The sequence below is a fragment of the Oryctolagus cuniculus genome, chromosome 6 (assembly GCF_964237555.1).
Source record: "Oryctolagus cuniculus chromosome 6, mOryCun1.1, whole genome shotgun sequence".
Classification (NCBI taxonomy): Eukaryota; Metazoa; Chordata; class Mammalia; order Lagomorpha; family Leporidae; genus Oryctolagus; species Oryctolagus cuniculus.
Genome location: NC_091437.1, coordinates 71795665 through 71816261, shown reverse-complemented (window position 1 = coordinate 71816261; position 20597 = coordinate 71795665). Strand labels below are relative to the sequence as shown.

Below are 20597 nucleotides of genomic sequence, written 5' to 3'. Positions count from 1 at the left end.
CCAAAAGAAATATTCTCTGGCTCTTGATCTCAAGGGTATTTTTTAAAATTCACACTAGTTTCAAACAATGTGTTATTTATTTGAAGATGATTCATAATTAACATAAAGTTTCCTGTTATTTCTTTTGAATGGCATCAGAAGACATCAAGATGACTATTAACTATTGTTTCTTCAATATGTGTTTTCTTATTAAAGTAGAAAGAAAAAGTGATTGATTTGATCAAGTGGCACCTGTACTTTCAATTTCTATTCTGCTACAAATTTGTCTTACTGCTTTAATGGGAACATATCATCAGGTAGATAACTTCAAAGAGTTATGCCAAGGCTCTGACAAAATATATCAGCTCCTCAGTCAATGATGTGTCTATTGCAGTTTAAAAAACCACAAAACTAGATGGCCTAAATCTCCGTAGAAAAGAAGGTATCACCTCTATGGTTTATATGAGCAAAGCATTTTGAGTTATGGGTTTGGTCCTTGCTTGTGTAGCCATCTAGCTATACCATCAGCCACAGTAACACTAGTCATAGGTAGTTACTTAAAACATAGGTAATTAAAATTAGATACAATTTAATATATAGTTCCTTAGTGGCACTAGTCATACTTCAAGGGCTCAACAACTACATGTGGCCAGTGGTTACTACATTGGATGGTGTAGATGTACAACATCTACATTACTGCAGAATGCACATCAGGCATCACTGATGCACACTGTCTGAAGCAGCATGCTAAAAGCACCCAGATTTAAAAACAAGTTATTTCTTCAGAGTTTTAAGACATATACCACTTGATATTATAAGGTGTTTTAAGGTATAGCTAACCATGTCTTGGTTTTTCCAGAACAATAAAATATTTTTAATATTTGTATCACACATTCAATCACATGATCCATTAAAAGTAAAAGTAAATGCAACAAATTTAATTTTAGTAGGTCTTTTTATATAAGTATGTAAAAATCTTTTGTCATACTATGGATCCTAAATTTTGATGTGAGAAACAGACAGACAAAACTAACCCATTTATATTGTAAATGAAGTTAACAAACTTCTCTTGTGCAGAGGCCTCTACTTTCCCCAGCATTCAACATAGGTGACTACCCATGCACAGCTGTATCTTGTTACTCACCGAGCTCCAGGCAGATCTATGAGTCCTGAGCTGCTCCCCTGCTGGCCCCAGGTGCTATCTCTGCCATGAAGAGTATAAACTCTCTGTACCACCACTCGGACAACCACTCCTGACCACATGGAGGCTCCCTGGCTTTCCACCATGTCCAGGAGAGAATCTCTTGGGGGAGCGCCAGCTGCAAGGTGCTGTTTTGCTTCTTCATGCTCATGGGTCCAGCCTGTGCCCATGGGAGTCACCCCACTACACATAACCTGGTCAAAACATGCAGAGAGAACAGTTTCAGTTTGATTTACAGCATGATGCACACCCAATAATGACATTCTTGGGCAATCTTGCAACATATTAGTGTTACACTGAAGGAATGATGAAGACAAACTGAACAGTTTGCAGTGTAGGCCTCTGCATCCCCTAGGTAACTACCATTGCTGAGGAGGGAAGGTGAGCAACAGAACATAAACAATGCAGTATTTCTCATTAGTGGAATACCAGACCAGCTTGCACATAGTTTGGAAACGCACAGATAATTCTTTTATTAAGATATCACAAGGTAATTTAATAAGCTTTTCTTTTCTGAGGTAAGAATTCCAACAGTACAAACTAAAAATCAAAAGAGTGACTAGGTTACTTAAAAAATGGATGTTGCTATTAGGTGCTTGTATGTACACTCTACTAGGCTAAACACTTGATATCCTCATGTGTTCTCCCAATAATCCTTCACAGTAATATTCACTCTCATAAGACAGTAACATTTCTGGAGAGCTTCCTATATTCCAGGCTTTGTTCTTTACTTATTGAGCAAATTTACCTTCATAACCAGTCAAGGAAGTAGGTGACATGTATCCTTCTCCCACTTTGCAAATCTGAAGATCGAGACACAGGAGCCTACAGATCTTGCCCACAGTCTCACAGCAGAACGTTGACTGAGGCAGAATTTGAACCAGGGCCTCTGGCTTCAAAGGCCATGATGTACACTATGCTATACTGCAGCTTCACAGCCATTGTCATGAGACAAAAATATCTCATCAGGTTAACACATAATTGTTTATTTATTTATTTATTTTTTTGACAGGCAGAGTGGACAGAGAGAGAGAGAGAGACAGAGAGAAAGGTCTTCCTTTGCCGTTGGTTCATCCTCCAATGGCCTCCACGGCTGGTGCGCTGCGGCCGGTGCACCGCGCTGATCCGAAGCCAGGAGCCAGGTGCTTCTCCTGGTCTCCCATGGGGTGCAGGGCCCAAGGACTTGGGCTATCCTCCACTGCCTTCCTGGGCCACAGCAGAGAGCTGGCCTGGAAGAGGGGCAACCGGGACAGAATCCGGCGCCCAGACCGGGACTAGAACCCAGTGTGCCGGCGCCGCAAGGCGGAGGATTAGCCTAGTGAGCCGCGGTGCCGGCCCACATAATTGTTTACAACCATATATTAAAGCAACAATGCTCTTTGAGACATATTTTATGTTAAAAATAAATTGTTTGGAGAACACTCTTTTTCAAATAATCCTGCCTAGATACTTTTTTTGATGGGAAAGATTTCTTTTTTTTGCTTGATTATATAGGACAAAGCAGAATGAAAGTTTGCCTTCTTTTCCTTTCTTACTTTCCCTCTGTCAATTTGTCATCTCAGCATTTTATTCAGTGATGGTTCCTGTAACCCAATGACATTAAGATCAGCACCCTGGCCACACAGACTATCAGAGCTGAGAGTGTCCCAAGGCACACATCATGGCCACTGCAAGTGAATTTTAGTGGTTCCCCAAATTCATCTTGTCAGATGAGTATGGTTCAGGGCCAATAAAATTCCAAAAGGCAACCTCTAGGGTATAATTTCAAGCTTACATAGCTCTTTCTATCCCAAAGGATATAAATATTATAGAAAGTAAAAATATGATAAAAAAGAGGGCTTAATACTGAATTCTTAGACAATTACAAGATGAGAACAGAGAAAATAAAAACTTTTACATATTTTTAAAAATTAGAATATTAAAATACATAATTAGGAAGATAAAATATTATAAAAGATCACAACTAAATGCTAAAATGCACTGTAATATCTTCAAGCCTAACAAGAATAATAAGTTGCCACAGCAGAAGTATTTGCTGTGTATTTGGAGGGAGACAAAAGAAGAACATCTCCACCTACTCCAAAACGCTCACAAATTTAGTCATCAATATTATTATAAGTACATATCCCTAAGTCAGTAAGAGGTTACCTGGATTTCAGATGAATTATTTGATAGATCTCTAATTCTATACATCTGGACCAAAGTGATGTTTCTTCTTGGAAGGGGTGTGTCTGTACAGTACACTTCATGAGTTGTTTCTGAATTTTCTTTGGCAACAACTTTCTGACAAAAATAAGTATTCAGAATAATAGGGCATCTCCCATTTGGGATAGTAAGTTTTTGCCTGAAAGAGAAGAAATTCAGCATTTTATTTGCAATGTTGGATTCCCCTCCTATTCTTGCTAAATCAGAAACGTAAATTTCAATGATGTAGCTACCTCAGAAAGTTAAGACCATGCCAGCCCACTGAATGACAGCCACATCTTTTTTTTTTTTTTTTTTTTTGGACAAGCAGAGTAGACAGTGAGAGAGAGAGACAGAGAGAAAGGACTTCCTTTGCCATTGGTTCACCCTCTAATGGCCGCTGCGGCCGGCGCACTGCGGCTGGCACACCACGCTGATCTGAAGGCAGGAGCCAGGTGCTTCTCCTGGTCTCCCATGTGGTGCAGGGCCCAAGTACTTGGGCCATCCTCCACTGCCCTCCCGGGCCACAGCAGAGAGCGGGCCTGGAAGAGAGGCAACCGGGACAGAATCCGGCGCCCCGACCAGGACTAGAACCCGGTATGTCGGCGCCGCAAGGCGGAGGATTAGCCTAGTGAGCTGCAGCGCTGGCCAACAGCCACATCTATCAATGGACGGCAAGTTCAGGCCAGCCTGCTGAGGGACAGCCACATCTAATGATGGATAGCTGTCCTTAGTGCTCAATTGTGACTGTGAATGAATCCAACTTTACTTTTCCAGTAAACGTCCAGTGCTAGCAAGGCTAGAAGGCTGTCAGCTAAGTCCCTAGGCTTGGCTCCTTCAGTCCCTCCTAGACTAGTAGACAAGGACATCAGGACCCCTTGAGGGGAAACATAGACAATGAACAAGACTAACAAGAATCAAACTAGTGCCCAAACAATGAAATAAATATTATCTACAAATAAACCTTCAGATAATTTGACAACTCTAGTCTTTCAAAGAACATGACATTAAATGCCAAAGGACTTCTAGCTTCCCTTCAAACTGATCAGAGTTGCTGCAAAGTCTAATATTTAAATACAAACAGTCTGTGAATATAGTAGAGAATGTTTTTGGATTCCTCTCAGTCTCCTGAAATGAGAAAACACTTTAATCTTAATGTGTTTAAACAGGAGATGCTTGTCAGGCATTTGGCTTTGCAGTTGAGATGCCAATTAGGATGCCACCATTTTATTTGCAATGTTGGATTCCCCTCCTATTCTTGCCAGCATCTCACAAAGGAGTACCTGGGTTCAATCCTCAGCTCCTGATTCCAGTTTCCTACTAATGTAGACCGTAGGAGGCATTAGTGATGGATCAGGTAGTTGGCTTTCTACCACCTATGTGGGAAATTCAGATCAAGTTCCTTACTCTCAGCCCTAGTCCAGACCTGGCCATTGTGGGCATGTGACGAGTGAGCCAGTAGGTAGTAGTTCTCTCTCTCTGTCTCTCACTATCTCTTAAACAAACAAACCAAGAAACAGAGGAAAAACAAACTACAGCAATAACAAAACAGGAGGTACTGATGGTAATACCAAGAGAAAAATAGGACTTCTGATTCCAGAAGACTGGGGTAGACCTATTTTTCCCTATTCCTCTCTAAGTATAACTAAAAGGTCTGATACTCTACATAAAATAAATTCAAGAAGACATTGAAAGGTGAAGAATAGAAGTCACATTGGATAGGACCTAGGGACCTTAGGACCTGAGGAACAAACAGCAGCAAATTGCTGAGATTTTGTTTTGCCTCAGATACCCCACATTGGAGCTTAAGAAACTGACAACCTGGAAACAGCAGCAGGTGCAGATGAAAACAGTCAACAACAGCTTGCTCTCTCCAACCAGAGAACTAGGGGAGAGGCAGCTTAGCAAGGCAAAACCTGTAGACAGAAACTGTTCTACTCTAGGTAAACACCATGCATCTCCATGTAGGCAACAAAGGCTGAATGGGGAGACTGGGCTTCCACTCTTTTTTTCCCCTTTTTCAAAGGGTTTTTTTTTTTTTTTTTTTTTTTTTTGTTTTGTTTTTTGTTTTTGACAGGCAGAGTGGACAGAGAGAGACAGAGAGAAGGTTCTTCCTTTGCTGTTGGTTCACCCTCCAATGGCCGCTGCGGCCAGCGCGCTGCGGCCGGTGCATTGCACTGATCCGAAGCCAGGAGCCAGGTGCTTTTCCTGGTCTCCCATGGGGTGCAGGGCCCAAGCACTTGGGCCATCCTCCACTGCACTCCCTGGCCACAGCAGAGAGCTGGCCTGGAAGAGGGGCAACCGGGACAGAATCTGGCGCCCCAACTGGGACTAGAACCTGGTGTGCTGGCACCGCAGGCGGAGGATTAGCCTATTGAGCCGCGGCGCCAGCCTGGGCTTCCAGTCCTAACAGGCTATAAGGAGGAACTGCAATAGCCAAGTCAGAATGCAGTGACAGAAGGTGAGGCAGCAAGCTAGGAGTTCAACCCTGCAGGCTTGCAATGAGTACCCTGTTCACTGTGACATGGAGACCACCTGTGGCCTGCACATCACCCAACTTCACAGTAATAACTAAGTGTTCCTCTCTACCCTCTGAGGTGGTACCAGAGGAAGACTAGCTAAGAGTTAGGGCTTTCACCAATGTCCAGCAGTACTGAAGATGCCCTCTACTCTCTTATCTCTCAGTGGAATCCATATGAGGAGTAGCAGTACAGCATCTCTGGCTTTTCAGCCAGATTGGTATCAGCAGAAGCCTCGCAGGGAGCTGCAACTCATACCTCGTTACAGCAGGAACAGCATAGGTGTCAAGTGGGAAATCTGAACTTCTACCACTATCAGACAGTAACAACCCTCATCCTCTGACCTTACACCAATGTCAGATGAAGCCACTTAAAAATGTTTCAGATAAGATACAAAGTCTCACAACATCATGCTCTAAATGTCCACGTTCCTATCTAAGATCCCTTGTTATATTAGAACCAGGAAAAAAAATTCAACTGAGTGAAAAAAGAAAATTAATAGATATCAATGCTGAAATGACGGAAATGTTAGAATTATCTGACAAAGATTCTTCTTCTTTTAAAGATTTATTTATTTGAAAGTCAGAGTTAAATACAGAGAGAGAAGGAGAGGCAGAGAGAGAGAAAAGTCTTCCATCTGCTGGTTCACTCCTCAGCTGGCCGCAACAGCTGGAGCTGTGCTGATCCAAAGCCAGGAGCCAGGAGCTTCCTCTGGGTCTCCCACGTGGGTGCAGGGGCCCAAAGACTTGGGCCATCCTCTACTGCCTTCCTAGGATATAGCAGAGAGCTGGATCGCAAGTGAAGCAGCTGGGACTCCAACTGGTGCCTATATGGGATGCCGGCACTACAGGTGGCAGCTTTACCTGCTACTCCACAGTGCTGGCCCCTGACGTAGGTTCTAAAGCAGCATTAAAGCAGCTATTCAATAAGACGTTATGAATTTGAGACAAATGAAAAACTAGAAAGTTTCAGAAAGAAATAAGATATTTCTTTTTTTAAAAAAGATTTATTTATTTTTTGAAAGAGTTACAGAGAGAGGAGAGGCAGAGAGAGGGGTCTTCCATATTATGGTTCACTCCTCAATTGGCCACAGTGTCCAGAGCTACACCGACCCGAAGCCAGGAGCTTCTGCTGGGTTTCCCACCTGGGTGCAGGGGCCCAAAGACTTGGGCCATCTTCCACTGCTATTCTAGGCCATAGCAGAGATCTGGGTAGGAAATGGAGCAGCTGGGAGTAGAACCGGCGCCCATATAGGATGCCGGCGCTTCAAGCCAGGGCTTTAACCCACTGCGCTACAGCGCTGGCCCCAAGATATTTCTTAAAAATGAATGTTTCCAGCTCACTTGGCTAATCCTCCGCTTGTGGCGCTGGCATCCCAGGTTCTAGTCCTGGTTGGGGCGCTGGTTCTATCACAGTTGCTCCTCTTCCAGTCCAGCTCTCTGATGTGGCCTGGGAGGGCAGTGGAGGATGGCCCAAGTGCTTGGGTCTCTGCACTTGCATGGGAGACCCAGAGAAGCACCTGGCTCCTGGCTTCGCATCAGTGAAGCGCCGGCAGTAGGGCCATTAGGGGAGTGAACCAACGGAAAAGAAAGACCTTTCTCTCTGTCTCTCTCTCACTGTCTATAACTCTCTCTGTCTCTTTTACTGTCTAACTCTGCCTGGCCAAAAAAAAAAAAAAAAAAAAAAAAAAAAAAAGAAGACTGTTTCCTTCTTTCCAAAACCCCAAACTAATACTATTAAAAAACTCAATGGATAGATTCAACAGCAGAATGCAGAAGAAAAAAAATAATGAATGAACTTGAAGATAAAATAATAGAAATAGTTCAGTAAAGGTAAAGTAGACAGCAAAAACAAAAGGAAGAGAGTATCAAAATCTATGGGAAGGAAGAAATAAAAACAGAAAGATACAGATATATACACTAGGCTTTCTTAGTTCGGGGTTGGCACATAAACTAACACTATCTGATGTAGTTCTAAATGTATTCAGAGAAGCAGGGCCGGTGCTGTGGCACAGTGGGTAAAGCTGCCACCTGCAGTGCCAGCATCCCATATGGGTACTGGTTCGTGTCCTAGCTGCTCCACTTCCAATTCAGCTCTCTGCTATGGCCTGGGAAAGCAGTAGAGGATGGTCTGAGTGCTTGGGGCCCTGAAGCTGCATGGGAGACCCAGTGGAAGCTCCTGCATTCGGCTTGGAACAGCTCCAGCCATTGAGGCCAACTGGGGAGTGAACCAGCGGAGAGAAGGCCCCTCTTTCTCTGCCTCTCCTTCTCTCTCTGTGTAACTCTGACTTTCAAATAAATAAATAAATAAATAAATCTTTAAAAAAGTGCATGCAAAGAAAATATTAAATATAATCATATTGTAAATAGGAAGGGTAAGGGAATATGAACAGGGCCACCGTTGTGGCACAACAGATTAAGCCATTGCTTGTGATGCTGGTATCCTAATTGCTGGTTTGAGTACAATTGCTCTGCTTTAGATTCAGCTCCTTGCTAAAGCACCAGGGAAGGTAGCAGAAGACGGCCCAAGTGTCTGGGCCCCGGCCACCTATGTGGGAGGCCCAGATGGAGATCCTGGATCTTTTCTTCAACCTGGCCCAGCCTTTGCGGTGGTGGTTATTTGGTAAATGAACCAGCAGATGGAAGGTCTCTCTCTCCCGCTCCCTGACAACACACACTCCTTCTCAGTCACTTTGAATGTCTTTCAAACAAAAAAAAATTTTTTAAAGTGGAAATATTAAGAGAGGTATGGTTTATACACTTCACATAAACTGTTAAAATAGCGCAGCAGACTTTGATAACTTAAGTACATATAATGTAATGCCTAGAACAAACAACAAAATAGCTATAAAAAGATACATATACAAAAAGATAACTGAAAATGAATCTTGATGTGAATGGGATAGGAGAGGGAGTGGGAGATGGGATGGTTGCAGGTGGGCAGGAGGTTATTGGGGGGAAAGCCGCTATAATTCAGAAGTTGTACTTTGAAAATTTAAATTTATTAAATAAAAGTTAAAAAGATACATACACAAAAGCATTATAAATAAACAAAAGTAAAATTCTAAAAAATACTCAAGTAACCTACATGGAGCCAGGAAAAGGAAAACAGAAATGAAAAGAGAACAAGAAAGAGAAAACAAAAAGAAAATAGGTAGACTTAAGTTCTAATGATGGTCTAAATAAAACAATTAAAAATGAGATTGGCAAAGTAGATTCCAGAACATGATCCATCCATATGGTTTTACAATAATCTCATTATAAATATAGAGATATAGACAGGACAAAAGCAAAAGGATGGGGAAAATATCTCATGTAATCACTGATCAAAAGATAATGGGGAGGAGGGCTACATTATTATCTGGTGACATTGTTCTGAAACCAAAGAATGTTACAGATGCAGAGAAGGGCACTACATGATGATAAAAAGATCAAACCTCCAAGAAGAAATAGCAATATTAAATGTATATGCAACTAAATGACATAGATTCCAAATAAATGAAGCAAAAATTATAAACCTGAAAGAATAAATATATAACCAAAGTTGGAGATATCAGTATCTCTCTATCAACATTTGACAGAACAACTTAGATCATCTGCATGGAGACAGAAGAGCACAACACTATCATCAATTAATATAATCCACCTTACATTATAGAACCACCCATGCAACAAAATACATTCTTTTCATGTACCCATATAAAACATTATGGGCCATAGAACAAATCACAACACATAAAATTGAAATCATACAGAGTGTGTTCTCTGATTGCAGAATCAAAACAAAATCAATACCAGAAAGATAGCACAAACATTTCCAAAAACTTGCAAGTAACATGGCCGGCGCCGCGGCTCACTAGGCTAATCCTCCGCCTAGCGGCGCCGGCACACCGGGTTCTAGTCCCGGTCGGGGCGCCGGATTCTGTCCCGGTTGCCCCTCTTCCAGGCCAGCCCTCTGCTGTGGCCAGGGAGTGCAGTGGAGGATGGCCCAAGTGCTTGGGCCCTGCACCCCATGGGAGACCAGGAAAAGCACCTGGCTCCTGGCTCCTGCCATCGGATCAGCGCGGTGCGCCGGCCGCATCGCGCTGGCCGCGGCGGCCATTGGAGGGTGAACCAACGGCAAAGGAAGACCTTTCTCTCTGTCTCTCTCTCTCTCACTGTCCACTCTGCCTGTCAAAAAAAAAAAAAAAAACAAAAACAAAAACAAAAAAACAAAAAACAAAAAAACTTGCAAGTAACAGATTTCTGTGGAAAGCGTTGTGGCACAGTGGGTCAGGCTACCACTAAGATACCTGTATCCCTTAGGAGTGCCTGGGATTGAATCATGCCTCTGCCTCTGCTTCCAATCTAGTTTCTTGCTAATATGCCTGAGAAGCAGCAGATGATGACTCAAGTACATGAGTCTCTGCTGCCCACATTAGAGATACAGATAGATTTCCTGGCTACTGGTTTCAGCCTTGTTCTGTTCTGGATACAAGCATTTAGGGACTGAACCAGAGAATGGAAGACAACTCTCTTCATTATTCTGCCTTTCAAATAAATAAATAAACATTAAAAAAATTACCTTCCCCCGCATTTCTATGAGGTAATCCATGAGTCAAAAAGGAAGACTTGACGAAATGAAATGAACTGAATACAATGCAAATTACTATAAAAATCTGTGAAGGTCAGCCTGGCCCAACCGTGGCTTTTATGGCCATTTGGGGAGTGCTCTCTTTATCTTTCTCTGTAACTCTAGTTTTCAAATAAAAACAAATAAATTAAAAACTTTTTTGAGAAATAGCTAAAATAATACAAAGAGGTCATTTTAGAAAAGAGGGAGGTGGCCGGCGCCATGGCTCAATAGGCTAATCCTCTGCCTGCGGCGCCGGCACACCGGGTTCTAGTCCAGATTCTGTCCTGGCTGCCCCTCTTTCAGGTCAGCTCTCTGCTATGGCCCGGGAGTGCAGTGGAGGATGGCCCAAGTGCTTGGGCCCTGCACCCACATGGGAGACCAGGAGAAGCACCTGGCTCCTGGCTTCGGATCAGCACAATGCGCCGGCTACAGCGCGCCGGCTGCGGCGGCCATTGGAGGGTGAACCAATGGCAAAAGGAAGACCTTTCTCTCTCTCTCTGTCTACTCTGCCTGTCAAAAAATAAAAATAAAAAAAAAAAAAAAAAGAAAAGAAAAGAGGGAGGTGGTAGCGTGTGGCGCAGCAGGTTAACGCCCTGGCCTGAAGTGCCAGCATCCCACATGGGCGCCAGTTCTAGTCCAGGCTGCTCCTCTTCCGATCCAGCTCTCTGCTATGGCCTGAGAAAGCAGTAGTAGATGGCCCAAGTCCTTGGGCCCCTGCACCCACGTGGGAGACCTGGAAGAATCTCCTGGCTCCTGGCTTCCGATCAGTGCAACTCTGGCCATTGCGGCCATCTGTGGAGTGAAACAACGGATGGAAGACCTCTCTCTCTGTCTCTACCTCTCTCTTTAACTCTGTCTTTCAAATAAATAAAATAAATCTTTCTTTAAAAAAGACAGAACATCTCAAATCAATAATCTAAGGTCTATAGGGGTGGCATAAACGGAAGGAAGAAAGATGATATAATTAGAAAAGGATAACAGAAACCATCATGGTGTTAATGGAATTGTTCTGTATCTTGACTGAATGGATGCTGATATTCTGGTTGTGATACTGCACTGTAATTTTATAAAATGTGTCATTGGAGTGAACTAGATAAAAATGATTCAACTGACATGTCTATATTATTTTTTTCTTTCTTTCTTTCTTTTTTTTTTTTTGACAGGCAGAGTGGACAGTGAGAGACAGAGACAGAGAGAAAGGTCTTCCTTTGCCGTTGGTACACCCTCCAATGGCCACCACAGCCGGTGCGCTGCGGCCGGCGCACCACCCTGATCTGATGGCAGGAGCCAGGTACTTCTCCTGGTCTCCCATGGGGTGCAGGGCCCAAGCACTTGGGCCATCCTCCACTGCACTCCCTGGCCACAGCAGAGAGCTGGCCTGGAAGAGGGGCAACCGGGACAGAATCCAGTGCCCCGACCGGGACTAGAACCCGGTGTGCTGGTGCCGCTAGGCGGAGGATTAGCCTAGTGAGCCGCGGCGCTGGCCATATGTCTATATTATTTCACACAGCTACATTTGAATGTACAACTACATGAAGATAAAAAAGTCTAATGAAAAATATAATTGAAAGATGGCAGAATAGGGAGGGAGCTTATTGTTCTAGTCTAGGGGAAGATAAGCATTGGAGTGAGGCAAGACCAGACTGTAGCAGCCAAAGCCACTGGCAATAAGTCTGCAAGATGAGCCTACTATGAATCTAGCTTGGAGCCCTGTGGGGGACAATGTACCTGGGAAACTAGAGGGAAAAAATGGGGACACATTTCTCTCTCTCTGAACACCTGGCACCAGTGTCCTGTAACTAGACAAGAAAGGGCAGGTGCCATTTTGGACATATAGACATATGTAACAGCTGCACTGGTTCATATCCATGTGCTCAGGAACCAGCTGTGAGGAGACACCTTAATCTGGCTGGGAAAATTGATAGGAGGCTGGATGCTCATGACTGTGGGAGCCTTGTGTGTTGAGAGACTGTGAAAACACTGTGGCTGCATTGAAGGGTGAAGAATTAAAGAAATTTGAAACAAAAATACAATACACAAGATAAGCAAAACAAAGAGCTGCTTTTTTGAAAAAATAAAATTGACACATCATTGGCTCAACTAACAAAAACAAGAGGGAGAAGACCTAAATAAATAAAATTAGAGACAAAAAAGGAAATTTAACAGCAGACACCACAGAAATAAAAAGAATCATAAGAAATTACTACAAAGAGATGTAAGCCAACAAATTAGGAAACCTAGAAGAAATGGATAGATTCCTAGACACATATAATCTACCTAAATTGAGCGAAGAAGACACAGAAAATCTAAGCAGACTAATAATCAATACGGAAATAGAATCAGTAATAAAGACCCTCCCAAAAAAGAAAAGCCCACAACTGGATGGTTTCATTGTTGAATTCATTTAAAGAAGAACTAATTCTAATTCTTTTCATGCTATTCAAAACAATTAAAAGGGAGGAAATCCTCCCAAACTCCTCCTATGAGCCAGCATCACCTCAATTACTAAACCCGAAAAAGATAGAACAGACAAAGAGAACTACAGACCAATTTCCCTAGTGAATATAGATGTAAAAATTCTCAACAAAATACCAGCCAATCAAATCCAACAACATATCAGAAAGATCATTCACCTGGACCAAGTGGGATATATCCCAGGTATGCAAGGATGGTTTAAAACTGGCAAATCAATCAACGTGATACATCACATTAACAAAGTGAAGAACAATAAAATTATGATTACCTCAACAGATGCAGAAAAAGCCTCTGATAAAACACAACACCCTTTCATGATGAAAACCTTAAGCAAATTGGATATAGAAGGAACATTACTCAACACAATCAAGGCAATTTATGACAAACCTACAGACAAAATCTTATTGAATAGGGAAAAATTGGAAGCATTTCCACTGAGATCTAGAACCAGACAAGGATGCCCACTCTCACCACTGCTATTCAGCATAGTATTAGAAGTTTTAGCCAGAGCAATTAGGGAAGAGAAATAAATCAAAGGGATACAAATCAGGAAGGAGGAAGTCAAACTATCCCTATTTGCAAATGACATGATTCTATATATAAGGGATCCAAAAGACTCCAAGAAACTATTGGAACTCATAGAACAGTTTGGTAAAGTGGCAGGATATAAAATCAACAAGCAAAAATCAATAGCCTTTGTACATACAGACAATGTCATGGCTGAGAAAGAACTTCTAAGATCAATACCATTCACAATAGCTACAAAATAATCAAATGCCTTGGAATAAATTTAACCAAGGATGTCAAAGATCTCTAAAATGAGAATTATAAAACATTAAAGAAAAAAATAGAAGACACAAAAAATGGAAAAATCTTCCATGTTCATGGATTGAAAGAATCAACATCATCAAAATGTCCATACTACTGAAAGTAATTTACAGATTCAGTGTGATACCAATCAAAATATCAAGGACATTTTTTTCAGATCTAGAAAAAATGATGCTGAAATTCATATGGAAATACAGGAAACCTCGAATGGCTAAAGCAATCTTACACAACAAAAACGAAGATGGAGGCATCACAATACCAGATTTCAAGACATAGTGCAGGACAGTTATAATCAAAACAGCCTGGTACTGGCACAAAAACAGATGGATAGACCAATGGAGCAGAACAGAAATGCCAAAAATCAGCCTATGCATCTACAACCAACTTATATTTGACAGAGGAGCTAAAACCAATTCCTGGAGCAAGGACAGTCTCTTCAACAAATGGTGCTGGGAAAATGGGATCTTCATATGCAGAGGTATGAAGCAAGACCCCTACTTCACACTTACATTGGGGGAAAATCTACAAGACATTGGAACAGGCAAAGAGTTCTTAGAAATGACCCCAGAGGCACACACAATCAAGGCCAAAATTGACAAAAGGGATAACATCAAATTGAGAAGCTTCTCAGGAAACACTCACGAAAGTGAAAAAACAACCAACTGAATGGGAGAAATTATTTGTTAACCATGCAATTGATAAAGGATTATTAACCTGAATATATGAAGAAATCAAGAAAGTCAACAACAAAACAAATGACCCAGATAAGAGATGAGCAAAGGACTTAGACAGTTTTCAAAAGAGGAAATCCAAATGGCCAATAGACACATGGAAAAATGTTCAGGATCACTAACCATCAGGGAAATGCAAATCAAAACCATAATAAGGTTTCACCTCACCCCAGTTAGAATGGCTCTTGTCCAGAAATCAACAAACAAATGCTGGGCAGGACGTGGGGAAAAAGGTACCCTAATCCACTGTTGGTGGGAATGTAAACTGGTAAAGCCACTATGGAAGACAGCATGGAGATACCTCAGAAATTTGAATATGGACCTATCATATGACCCAGCCATCACATTCCTGGGAATTTACCCAAGGGAAATGAAATCAGCATAAAAGATTTATTTGTATTACCATGTTTACTGCAGCTTAATTCACAATAACTAAGATGGAATCACCCCAAATGTCCATCAACTGAAGAATGGATAAATTATGGGATAGGTACACCATGGAATACTACACAACAATAAAAAATGAAACACTGTTGTTTGAAACAAAATGGATGAAACTGGAAAATATCATACTTAGTGAGTAAGCCAGTACAAAAAAGGACAAATAACATGTGTTCTAACAGAGCACCTAAAAAGTAATCTCCAGAATCTCAAAATTGGCACTTTGAACAGCCCTTGTCTTAACTGTTGAACATTTTTTTTTTCGTAGTATTTGTTGAACTCTTTACTTAGTATAGAGCTATTTGTATGTGCATAAAGTTAATTGAAAAGAGACCTTAGTTAAAAGTAAGAATGGGATTGAGCGAGGGAGGAGGAAGAGAGGTAAGAGTGTGCGTGGGAAGATGGGTAAAGTGGGAAGAATCTCTATGTTCCTAAAGTTATATTTATGAAATACAATAAATTTGTATTCCTTAAATAAGATGTTTCTGGGAAAAAATTAATTGAAATCTATAATATTTGTCAATGTAAATTAACAACCCTCAAACTCACTTTATTGGTCAATTAAGATCTTGAGATTTCTAGTCTTTAAGATTTTCTTATACTATGCAAAAATACTAGTTAACAAGGGTCAATATCTAATTTGTCTGATCATCAGTACATATTATGCAAGCATAAGTTTAAGCTTTATGCAAAATGTTCTAGTATTCCAATTTCCCTTCTCAAAGACAAAAGGTTTATTTATAGTTTCATATTCTGTGTTTTGGGCTCAGGTTACCTAACATGTGGAGCATGTACAAACATGTGTAAGGTTTGTATTCCTTTCTGTCTTTTCAAGAATGAGACTTATGTTTTCTTCTAGATTGTACTTTATCCTAATCTAGACAGATTTCTTAGTATCTAATATTTTTCCATTCAATACCAATTTGACATGGTAATATTTTGAGCCTATAGTGTATAGGGATAGTAACCCGGAGAGAGGAGAGAGGAGAGAGGAGGAGAGGAGGAGAGGAGGAGAGGGAGAGAGGGAGAGAGGGAGAGAGGGAGAGAGGGAGAGAGGGAGAGAGGGAGAGAGGGAGAGAGGGAGAGAGGAGGGGAGGAGAGAGGAGGGGAGGAGAGGAGAGGGGAGGAGAGGAGAGGGGAGGGGAGGGGAGGGGAGGGGAGGGGAGGGGAGGGGAGGGGAGGGGAGGTTACCAGAAAGCAAATGAGTGGAGGCAGGCAAAGTGTTTGAAGACAATGCAGATCTGCTAGACATAGCCAGAGGGAAGAAAGATGTCATAAACTTCCAGCTTTTTAGTTCAAGTTATTTTTTTTTTTTTTTGACAGGCAGAGTGGACAGTGAGAGAGAGAGACTGAGAGAAAGGTCTTCCTTTTTGCCGTTGGTTCACCTCCAATGGCTGCCGTGGCCAGCGCGCTGCGGCCGGTGCACCGTGCTGATCCGATGGCAGGAGCCAGGTCTTATCCTGGTCTCCCATGGGGTGCAGGGCCCGTGCTTGGGCCATCCTCCACTGCACTCCCTGGCCACAGCAGAGAGCTGGCCTGGAAGAGGGGCAACTGGGACAGAATCTGGCGCCCCGACTGGGACTAGAACCCGGTGTGCCGGCACCGCAAGGTGGAGGATTACCTAGTGAGCCATAGCGCCGGCTCAAATTAATTTTTAAAATATGTTAAATACTACTGAATACTTAAGAAGAAAGTGCCAGATAAAGTTTATGTATGTAATGAGAACTTGATAGTATATAAAATTCCAATATTAGAACTGTGTTAATGCTTAATGCCACTCTTCTTAACTCAAGTTAATTAGTCTAGAATAGAATAATTTGTAAGTAAATTCAGTTTCTTACTTTAAACTTTAAATCAAATAAACTGATAGAATTACTGTTCTTAGGAAGGGGAAACTATGGTAAACTTGGAATTGGCACATTATTTGTGATTAGCATGTTTACTTATTTCTGTACAAATATCACTGGGACTTGGAAATTCTCTAATTTGAAATCTGTTCAGTCTTCTCATGTATTCACAAGTCCCTTTATTTCCCAAAAGTAACTATTTATACAGATAATATTAGTTTAGATCCACGGGATCATAATTTCTGAAACAGAACCTGAATGATATTTAGAGTATGATTCAGCATAATGTGGGAAGTCTGAAATTTTAGTCCAAGATATAACTTTGTAGACCCATATAATCTTGGAAACTAGGTCACATAATAGCAATTCTACATAAAATAGACAAGGCTAGTGGATATTAGATCTTAAAATCAGCTTACAATAAGCCTGCTTGGATTTTACTCTTTTATGGCCACTTGGGAAAGGTGAGCTCAGTGCTATGGAACTAGTCTCCAACCAGTTGAGTGGGAAATATCACCACAATGGAAGAGACTGTGGCTGAAATATGATTTCCCAAGGAACAGGAGCATCTGGGGCTTCCCCAGAGAGGCTGACAGCTGGGGCTGCCAGGGCCAAGGTGTCTGAAAGAAGAATGGGATACACACAGCACGAAGGGCTGCCTGGGGCAACCACTACACTTTGGAGCCAATGGAATGAACAAGCATGCTCCATTATCACAGAGTTGCTGCAGAAAAATTCCTATGTGTTGTTTCCTTTACTGGCAGATGGGCGGAGCTATGGCTTAAAACTACACATCTACAATATCAGTGCTATTTTTCTACATAGCATGATGTTTCAATATCTTTTTACACCAGTCCAATTCTAACTGATGTGGCCTTTACTGTTATTTTTTAAGATGTATTTTACTTATTTGAAAAGCTGAGGGCATGGGGGGGTGGCGGGAGAGAGAGAGAGAGAGAGAGAGAGAGAGAGAATGAATGAGAATCTTTGATTTTCTAGTTCACTCTACAAATGGGCACAAAAGCCAGGACTTGGCCTCCTTGATCTCTCAAGTGGGTGGCTCCCAAGTCTTGGGCTATCTTCTGCTCATCAACATTTCACTGTCACAAATATTATGTGAAAATCAACAAATTTACAGAACATATATAGATTGAGATTAAAGATTACAGCAAATTTAACTAGCTTTTCTGAAGAGTGAACTGAAAATAAAAACAAACCTAGGTGCTAAATTTTATTTGGTAAATCACAGACACAACCAAAACCACAACACTACTAGTGAACAACATCAGGATGTTGGATTCCCACTGATTCTTTCCTTTAAGGAATTAAGGAAACCCATCTGCTTTCCAGCAAACTATGAGCATCCACAGCAGCCAGACAGGTTAAAATGTTGAAGACTTTCACCTGTGAATGAAATACATCAAAAGCTACAAATGGCAGTCTTCAGGGGAGTCCAAGTGCCAGAGTTTCTGCTATAAAGTGTTTTGTTTTTAAACAGAGAATATTGTATGATCAATAAAAATCAGAATTTGGCAAAAATGTTTTCTGAGTGCATCTCAGAAATGGCAGCCTAAACACATATGCTTTGAATGAAGAAACATTTCCTCTTCTCACCTGAAAATCTAGAGAACTCAACTAAACAGGAAACAACAGACTTTTAAAAACCCAAGACCAAGCCAGCGCCGCGGCTCAATAGGCTAATCCTCCACCTACAGTGCCAGCACACCGGGTTCTAGTCCTGGTCGGGGCGCCGGATTCTGTCCTGGTTGCTCCACTTCCACTCTCTGCTGTGGCCCGGGAGTGCAGTGGAGGATGGCCCAAGTGCTTGGGCCCTGCACCCTCATGGGAGATCCAGAGAAGCACCTGGCTCCTGGCTTCGGATTTGCGCGGTGCACTGGCTGCAGCGTGCCAGCCACAGCGGCCATTGTGGGGTGAACCAAAAGAAAAGGAAGACCTTTCTTTCTGTCTCTCTCTCTCACTGTCCACTCTGCCTGTCAAACAAACAAACAAACAAACAAAACCCCGAGACCAGTGAAGGAAAATCATGTGAAATATCCTTTCATTTTTCTCTCACTGTCAACATGTGAAATACCCTGTTAACAATTTGCTTTAGGAAGTCTCAGGTTTGTGAGATATGTTTACTTTCATTTTCCTACTAATTAAGCTTTATCAAATTTCTTCTGTGTTTAGAGACTCATAAAATTAATAACAATTATGCAGTGGATGTGGAGATAGGGATAATGTGATTGACATGCAGGTTATCATAATCACCTTAAAAGAAGTATTTCTTTCAAATCATGAGATTGACTGGCTTGTTTACTGTCTAGGAAGAATATGTCCAAGTCTGGGGTAAGTGGCAAAGAGGATTAATGCATAAACAGGGATTAATGCAGTGACCTAAAGAAATAAGTAGAAATATCTCTTTTATTCCTTCCTTCCCCTCCCCTTTTCCCTTCCATTTTCTAGTGGGTAGATAAAGGAGGTTAGACTAAGAATTGTAGTTGTTTTAACAATAAATCTAGATTTTCTTTTTTTTTTCCCTGAAGATAGGCTTGGGATAAACTAAATTTATATTTACAGTTTAGTTTCAATTCTAAGCCCCACCAGCCCAGGACTTTGCAGCTGGACATATTCTGCCTGCTCAATGAGGTACATGGTACAGAGACGGATCCTCCACTGGGTGCCCATTCTATGGGAATCTATTTTTTAAAAACTGGTTGATTAATTTTAAAGAGAAAACCCAGTTATTTGCTCAAAAACATGATCCTACTTAATTATTGTATCATCACATTAAGTTCTCAGATTTAATTCTGGTTTTATAGATTTACTAATGTCTACTTAGGGAAACACTATTGTTAAATTCAGGCTATCACTTAAAAAAAATCACTCTGAAAGTGAAGATGCCTGGATTGCCCTCAAACTTCCTGAAAACCCATTAGAATCTGGTCCCAGGTGGCTAATTGAGAGGGCATCCATACAGTGTGCAGACATACTCTAGGAAACACCTGCATGCACGTACTATTGGAGCTACAACAGAAGGAATGTGGACTTCTCCATACCAGTGAGTGTTGGCTGGCTGGTTCATCAATGCCTAAAAAGTAAGTGATTTTGGGATGAACATCACCATTCTTTCGGTTTAGGAAAAGCTGTTTTTTGCTCTGGGCTGAGAGTACTTTTCACAGTTAGCATGTTCAAGTGTCTGTCTCTACAAATCTTAAACTTCTAGAATGCAGCATCTGTCTTTTTCTTTTTTAAGTGCTTCACTATAACCTGACATGTTCAAGGGATTCATTAACAAATGTTTGTTTCATTAACAAATATGCAATTGGCCATCATATCCAAAGGTTCTATATTCTTGGATTCCACCAACTGTGGATGGAAATTTAAAAAACTGCATCTGTGCCTAACATGTGTATATGAATCACACCTTCAGTTATCTCAAATTAGTTACTGTCTACTGCCTAGAAAATACTGGGGTTATTTAATATTACTTCTCTAGGCCCATTATCCTTTTCTTCATATATATCAATTAGAATTATAGGTTATTAGTAACAAATATTACTTTTCTGTTAACAGCTCATATGCTCATTTGCTATTATATTCAATCACAGTTACATTCTACTGGGCTTCACTGCATTGGCTACACTCTTATTTAGACCTCTTTACAAGAACCCTGTGGGGGCAAACAGGACTATCCCAATCTTCAGAGGAGGTCAACCAATTCTAAATGAAATAACAACCAATTTTACACCACTGGTCCATGACAAGGCTGCAATGC

The 20597-nt window shown here is 41.4% G+C and overlaps 1 protein-coding gene across 11 annotated transcripts in view; it reads right to left on the bottom strand.

Annotated features, from left to right (window-relative positions):
- The window catches only part of SPIDR (scaffold protein involved in DNA repair), a 469038-nt gene that overhangs the window by 158777 nt on the left and 289664 nt on the right, over positions 1 to 20597 (bottom strand). For 9 of the 11 annotated variants that reach the window (XM_051844476.2, XM_008255503.4, XM_070076568.1 and 6 more), the window contains 2 exons: positions 3329 to 3524; positions 1124 to 1374 (listed from right to left, as the gene is read on the bottom strand). In XM_051844476.2, the coding sequence (XP_051700436.1) occupies positions 1124 to 1374; positions 3329 to 3524 (447 nt within the window). The remainder of the gene's footprint in view (positions 1 to 1123; positions 1375 to 3328; positions 3525 to 20597) is intronic. The other 2 variants (XM_070076571.1, XM_070076572.1) reach the window with 1 other exon arrangement.